Source organism: Neovison vison, chromosome 11 (genome assembly GCF_020171115.1).
Source record: "Neovison vison isolate M4711 chromosome 11, ASM_NN_V1, whole genome shotgun sequence".
Classification (NCBI taxonomy): Eukaryota; Metazoa; Chordata; class Mammalia; order Carnivora; family Mustelidae; genus Neogale; species Neogale vison.
The window spans coordinates 174373181-174379743 of record NC_058101.1 but is presented as its reverse complement, the minus strand read 5'-3'; the positions used below and the strand labels follow the sequence as shown (position 1 = coordinate 174379743).

At 59.6% G+C, this 6563-nt stretch overlaps 1 protein-coding gene across 1 annotated transcript; it reads right to left on the bottom strand.

Annotated features, from left to right (window-relative positions):
- Positions 1-1948: 1948 nt before the first annotated feature.
- NKX6-3 (NK6 homeobox 3) lies at positions 1949-6030 on the bottom strand. Its single transcript, XM_044268188.1, has 3 exons — positions 5649-6030; positions 3514-3683; positions 1949-2188 (listed from the first exon to the last, which is right to left on the bottom strand). The coding sequence occupies exons 1-3, from the start codon at positions 6028-6030 to the stop codon at positions 1949-1951; spliced, it is 792 nt and encodes a 263-aa protein (XP_044124123.1).
- Between the last annotated feature and the right edge of the window lie 533 nt (positions 6031-6563).

Below are 6563 nucleotides of genomic sequence, written 5' to 3'. Positions count from 1 at the left end.
GGGACAGCAAAGGGAACTCAGGCCATGCTGGTGTTTGCCAGGATCATTCAAGTTGGAAGGTTCTGAAATCACAGCTTGTTTTGCCTCTCATTTTACAGAAAAGGCTTTGAGGAGCTGCTTCTGGAGCAAGAAGACATGAGAGCCTTGGAATCCGCTCTCAGTTTGGTCACCTTCCCACTTCTGGGACTTGGCTTAGGTACCTTCAGAGCCCTAGTTCCCTCATCTGGGCGACAAGTGTAATACCTACCTCTTAAAGTTCCTTGTGAGGTCAAGTAAGGTCATTTAGGCCTTCCACGTGGGAGAATTTAGTAGGGGTTGTTCAATTAACATTAGTGCTTTTATTCTGCCCCTCCCCCCAGCTGTTCTTTATGGTACCTACTTCCCCAAATGGACCTTTTCCCCCAGTAGGCTATGAATTCCTGGAGGTCAGGAACCCTGTTCCATTCTTGGGTTTCTCAGCACCTATGACAGTGCCTGGCATTGAGCCATGAGATTTCAACTTGACCAGTGTGAAGCCAGGTTTCCAGACTCCCTGAGCTCAAGCTCAGACCCACCCATCCTGGGAGTCAGGGCCCACCGCAGCCACCCCCCACCCCCCGGCCAGGGCCCTTCATAGCCCCCATGGCTGGGATTCCTCAGCCAGTTTCACAGAAGCACAGCAGCCATGGGGACGTTTCTGGGACTTTTATTTTTATTCTTTATATTGTCAAAGCCAGTAAAGATGGGCAAACGCTGCGTCCCTTTTTGGTAGCCAGTCCCCACCCGCCTCCCTCACCCCTCCCACCTGCCGGCCACTACGAGTCACCTGGGCTAAAAAATGTCACCCAGCCAGTGTCCAGCACTGCACCACCCCCACTGCCAGGCCGCGGGCAGTCTAAGGAAAGGAAAGGCCTGGAGCAGGAGTCCATGCAGGCCCTGGGTGCAGCCCATCCCTGCAGGGTCCTCCCCTTTCCTATGTGGGCCCCAGTTGGCAAAGCAGGGGGTTCTGAGGTCCCTTCCAGCTGTGCCAAGCTCCCCTCTCTCCAGGTGATCTTGTCCATTGTATCAGCACGGAGGGAACCCTAGGTGGGCAGCTCTGGGGGAGGCAGCATCCGCCCCTCAGATTCTCTCATCTTTTCTCTACCTCCAACCTCCCTCTTTCTCAGCCCAACGGAGCGTGGCGTGGCCGGGGGGCTGTCTTGTCTCTTTCTGGGGAATCCCTGCTGAGGGCAGAATGGAGGAAGAAAGGGGTCCGGGAGGACTTGGCCCTTGGGGTGGTTGTGACCCTGGAGTTAGGCTGTCAGGAGCGTTTCTCCTTCGCTGGGACCCACTTCCCTTCCCTGAGGTGGATTTCCTCCAGCCCGGGTTCTGTCATTCGTTCTGGCCCCTCCAGGGGGATCCCTCCTAGGCCAAGGTCGGAGGAGGGTACCTGGACATGCCCTCTTTTCTTCTGCGGTCAGCCAAGAGCCCACTCGGACCCAGCACCCTGGTTCTCAGTTCCCAGACCAGAAGGGAGACCTCTGCCCTGGCCATCTGCCTCCGAGGGGTGGGCCCCCTGCAGCAACTGGATCCCAATGGCACGTCCGGAACCCCCCAGCCACTTTCCTGGTGGCAGAACCTGGTCATTTGCATCTACCTGTGCACTCAACGCGTTTGCGGAGCGGGCAGGCCACGGCCTGGGCCCCAGAGGAGCGGGATCGTCGGCCCAGTGGCGCGTCTTACGCGGCTTGGACCTCCCTCCCCGGTCCCTCCTCCCTCAGCGGGGCTGGCCCCACCGCCGCCGCCCCGGCCTGCGCCCCTTGGCCTCCTCCCTCTCGCCCTCCCCCAGCCTCCGCTTCCACCTCCTCCTTCTCCTCCGTGGGGGGCGGGGGGCGCGCGGAGCCCCGTGCGGGGCAGCGGAGGGGCTGCAGCCGGGGCACAGGGACCGGGACGGGGACCGGGACGGGGGAGGGGGGGATGGGGGCGGGCGTCAGACGCTGTGGGCGCCCAAGCTGAGCACCGAGAAGGCGGCACGGTGCTTGCGGAGCAGCAGCCGGATCTTCTCGTCGTCTGAGTCGGGGTCCAGCGGCTTGTTGTACTCGTCGTCCTCGTTCTCCGAGGCGGCGCGCTCCCCGCCCGCTCCCGCGCCGCCCGGGGCCCGGGGCGTGGAGGACGACGGCTCCAGGGCGCTCTTCTTCCGCCACTTGGTCCTTCGGTTCTGGAACCACACCTGGGTGGAGAAGGAGGCTGAGGATGGTGCGCCCACAGCGCACGCGGGGACCCTTTTTAGGAGGGTGACCCCACCGGGCGGCAAGGACCGTCGATCCTTACTTTTATAGTAAAATAAATGGCTCAGTGATAGACCAGGTGGTAATATTCACGCCGTTTGTGCGGCGGAAGGTGGCAACGAACGCGGGTCAGTGCCGCAGCCCTTTCTGCTTAGCCAGACCCTCTTCTCTTTTGCCACCCGGGGCACTGGGATGGCAGATGCCGGAATGCCCAGGTGGGGGCCTTCAGTAGGTGCTCAAGGGTCGTCCCTTCTTCAGCTCCATGGACCTTCCCTGAACTTCATGAGTAATTTCCCCTAATTATAAAAGTAACGTATTTTCATTGCTTAAGATAGTTGAAGAATGCAGAAAAGTACCTAAAGAAACAGAAAAGTATGGAAGGGGGCCCTGCCTTCCTTCCACTCACATTCAGCAGATCCGAAGTCTGCGGGGGCAGGTGGCTGGTGATGCTGGCCCTGCCCAGAGGTGGTCCCAACCCGCCCTTGTGTTTCCATCTTCTACACTTGAACCTGTCACCATGTCACAGAGCTGGGCAGTTCGGTCATAGCGTTCTTTTGGGAGGCCGCCCACCCAAAGTGTCTCAGGAGAGATCTAGCATCACGATGGCGTCTGGGAGCCTGGAGGGAGAAGCCCCGTCACTGATTTCAGGCTCCGTGGCCGTCGCCCTTGCCTGTGGCATGGAGGCTGCCTACCCCCCCACACCCCATCCGAGCTTCATTTGGATGGACCTGGACAGAGGTGTTATCTTCACCTTATTGGCAAACCAAGGCTGGCCCCTCCCGCCTGCTGGTGCAACAAGCCTATAAATTCAGTTCCAACATGGCCCCGAGACTGACTCCTGATACGGGGCAGAAGCTGCCACCAGCCCTCAAAATTTCTGGCCAACACCGTGCAGAGGTGGGGAAAGCATTAGGTGGATGTTGCACAGATCTGGCTTTGAGCCCCAGCTCTGCACTTACCAGCCAGGTGACCCTGAGCGGTAAGACTCCCCACCTCCAGGTTGCTGGGAGGCTTTAAATGAGCTCCTGAACTCAAAGTTCTCCCAACAGATAGATAGCAGTACTGACAGCCATCTTTTGGATTATGGACATTATTGCCATCTCTGGGGCGAGGTGGGCAGGCCGTGCCCAGACAGCAGGACAGCTTCCCACTGAGAGCCAGAGTCACCCCTCTTACCCCTACCACCACCACCAGAGAGCAAAGCTGCCTTTCCTCCACTGGCTGGCTGCTCCCTGTAGGGCAGACACCTTCTCCTGCAGAAACTCACCTTGACCTGTGACTCAGTCATCCCCAGTGAGTATGCCAGCCGTGCCCTCTCAGGGCCAGCCAAGTACTTGGTCTGCTCAAAGGTCTTCTCCAGGGCAAAGATCTGGTGGCCCGTGAAGGTGGGCCGGGTGTGCTTTTTCTTGTGGATGCTGTCGCTCAGGGGATCTGGGGCTGGCAGGAGGAGGAAAGCGTGTGGTTAGCAGGATGAATAGAGTACCAGCCTATCCTGCATTTCCCACGGGGCCAGCTCCCTCCTACAGAGAAGCCACTGAGATTGTGGGGGCATTGTGACACCGCTAACAAGCAGCATTCCTGGCGTTCGGACAATAGTGACCGTGATCTCTGCCCTGTCTGGATGGACAGGGACCCCCGAGAGGGCACCTGGCCCAGATAAGAGCTATTTAGGGGGAGACGGTGCTTGAAGCCTGCCCTGGGCTCCTTCACTCTGTAATGTTTTTCCTACTCAGTGATGCTGCCTTCTCTCCAGGGGCAACACCAGGAGGCTCTTCTCGATCTTCTCAGTTTTCTCACCAAGACACAGACTAGGGACCTTCCACCAACAGTCAGGGCCCCAGGGGATCTGGGAATTCCTTCCCTGCCTAATCCCTTGTTCTTGGGGTCCCATTTTCCAGGTTCCTGGCAAAATCAGAGCTTTAGGCCCCAAATTACTGTACTCCCTTGTCACCAGGCCTAGAGGTCATGTGACCCTAACCACAAAGAACTAGGACCCGGCCTCTTGCTTGGCTAGGACAGCTGCTCAGGCAGGAGCAGGGCTGGAGGGCAGCAGGGCTCCCGGGAGGCCGAAGGCCCACCTGTTGGGCCTTGTTCTGTGCAGCCCAGCAGCTCATGTTCTGTCTCCTCATGTTACAGAGAAGGAAACTGAGGCACTGGTTGGGGCAGAACCTTCCCAAAAGACTGTCCTCTGCAGTCCTCTGTCCCTTTGTGTCAATTCAACCACTGACTTAGATATTTTCCTGTGTGTGGCCGTGCACTTGGGATTGAAGAGTAGGAGTGTGGGGAGAGTGTTTGTGGTGGGGGGAGGGGGAGATGGAGGTGAGAGAGACCAAGGCCCAGAGCAGCCCAAAAGCAGTTCTCAGAGAGGAGGTCTTCACCTGCGTGGAACCCGCCATGCTTCAGGCTGAGTGAGGGGTGTGCTGTCAGGCAGTGTGACCACCCTGAGCAGCACAGCAGATGGGGAGGCAGGCGTGATTTGGGGTTTCCTTGGTGGGAAACCCCAAATAGGGACTGCCCCTATTGCAGTGGGGCAGCCCTGAGGTCAGAAAGAAGCAGAAGTTCCCTCCGCCTCTGCCCCGGCCTGCTCCTGGCTGGGCCTCCCTGGCACGGGGATGACTCCTGCAATTCCTGTCACTTCCCTGCCTCCCAGGTGAGCCTCACCTGCCTGTGCATGACCTGCCACCATCTCTGGGCCCTGCCTGGAGCCCTGGGGTGCCCACACCCAATCTCTGAAAACAGATTTGGGCAAGGTAGGGTAGGGTGACACCCCCCCTCTCCAACAGCTAGGACCAAGTCTGACTGGACTCGGTAGCTGCTCGTGGAGGCTGGGCGGTCATCACTGCTCCTGCTGCCATAAGCCCCGAGGAGGATGGTGGGAAGCTGCCCCCTTGATGGCGGGCAGGACCAAGATGGAGTCGCCGTGCATGCCGTGGCCCTGAATGGTGTCAGGGCAGGAATGGGCTCTCTGGGAAGGTGACGCTGGGGCCGCTTCTCACAGGGAACAGCATTGGCCCACTTTGGATGAAGATGTGACAGGAGAAGGAACCTGGGCGGCCAGGTGGACCCTACATAGGGCAAATGTGGGTTATGTGGTCTTCTCCAGCCCAGGAGACCCCCGGGTTTTCAGGGAAAGCAGCTGAGGTGGCCGCTGGTAAGGGTGGGGAGTGAGGGGCAAGACACCTGTCCAGGAAGAGCTGGGGTGGGCCCGGGAGGGGAGAATTCAGTCATGTGCCCCCGTGAGCCATGGATCCAGGTGGCTGAGGAGAGGTGGATGGCAGGTAAGGACTGCCCTGGGAGCCTTCCCTTCGCTTCCCACGCCTCCTCCCCAGATCCTGTGGGGGGTGGGGGTGGGGAGGACCTGGGGGCCAGGGTGGGGGGTACGGAGCCTTGCCCTGTACTCACTGTTGCTGCACTGCCTCCCGCCTCGCCAGTCCTGGCCCGTGTCCGCCCAGCAGTTCCGGGTCCGGGTGGGGTACTCATTGCCAGCCTTGGGAAAATTCCCCACCTGGGGTCCATAGTAGACCCCCTGGGAGCTGAGTCCACCAAAGCCTGCCACGTGGGGGTAGCTGGAGAGGAGGCTGCTGTTCGGTGTGGCCACGGGCCTGCTCAGGATGTCCGTGATCCCGTGGGGGGTGCCAGCGGCCAGCTGGGGGCCCAGACCCGGAGGGCTGAGCTTGTAGAAGGAGTTCTGCACGGAGTACTGGCACACGGGGGCCTTCATCTCCGAGAACTGAGCCAGTGGCGTGTTGTTCAGCAGGAACGTCCCCTGCAGGTTGGACTCCATGATCCTCGGGTCAGGGTGAGGGAAGGTCAGAAGCCCAAATCCAGGCCCCCTAAAGCCAGAGACCCCGAGCTCTGACCCAGAAGCCCATGGCAGGTTTGGAGGGTCAAAAGCGGCCCGATCCCCAGACTGCCCTCCTACCTAAGGCATCCGGCCCGGCCCTGGCCCGGGGGACCAGCACCTACGTCAGCAACTCGGAAGTCAGGTGCTCCTGGAGCAGGTGAGAGGCCTCGCCGCCGGCACCCCTTGGCTCTGTCCCTGTCCCTACTGGAGAAGGGTGGCTCCCCAAGCCTCAGCTCAGACCCCTCCTCTGCCTGTAAGTCTGGGGACCCTCCATGAGAAGTTTTAAGTTCAGGGAAGCAACATTTCCCTGATAAAGATATGGCCCATTAGAATACAGACCCGAGACTGGCTGAGCTGTGAGAGGCGCGGCGCCATTGGTCGAAACCCACACAGGCCTCGCATTGGCTTTTCCAAGACAAATTGCACTTTGAAAGATTGACTGTAAAATCAGCCAGGGTGTGTGTGTGTGTGTG

What these genes read in the sequence shown, in the direction of transcription:
- NKX6-3 (XM_044268188.1), bottom strand. Translation starts at nt 6,030, where the DNA reads ATGGAGTCCAACCTGCAGGGGACGTTCCTGCTGAACAACACGCCACTG. An exon ending in CGGGAGGCAGTGCAGCAACA is followed by an intron (nt 3,684 to 5,648) that starts GTGAGTACAGGG and finishes TCCTCCTGCCAG; the next exon opens with CCCCAGATCCCCTGAGCGAC. An exon ending in TGACTGAGTCACAGGTCAAG is followed by an intron (nt 2,189 to 3,513) that starts GTGAGTTTCTGC and finishes TTCTCCACCCAG; the next exon opens with GTGTGGTTCCAGAACCGAAG.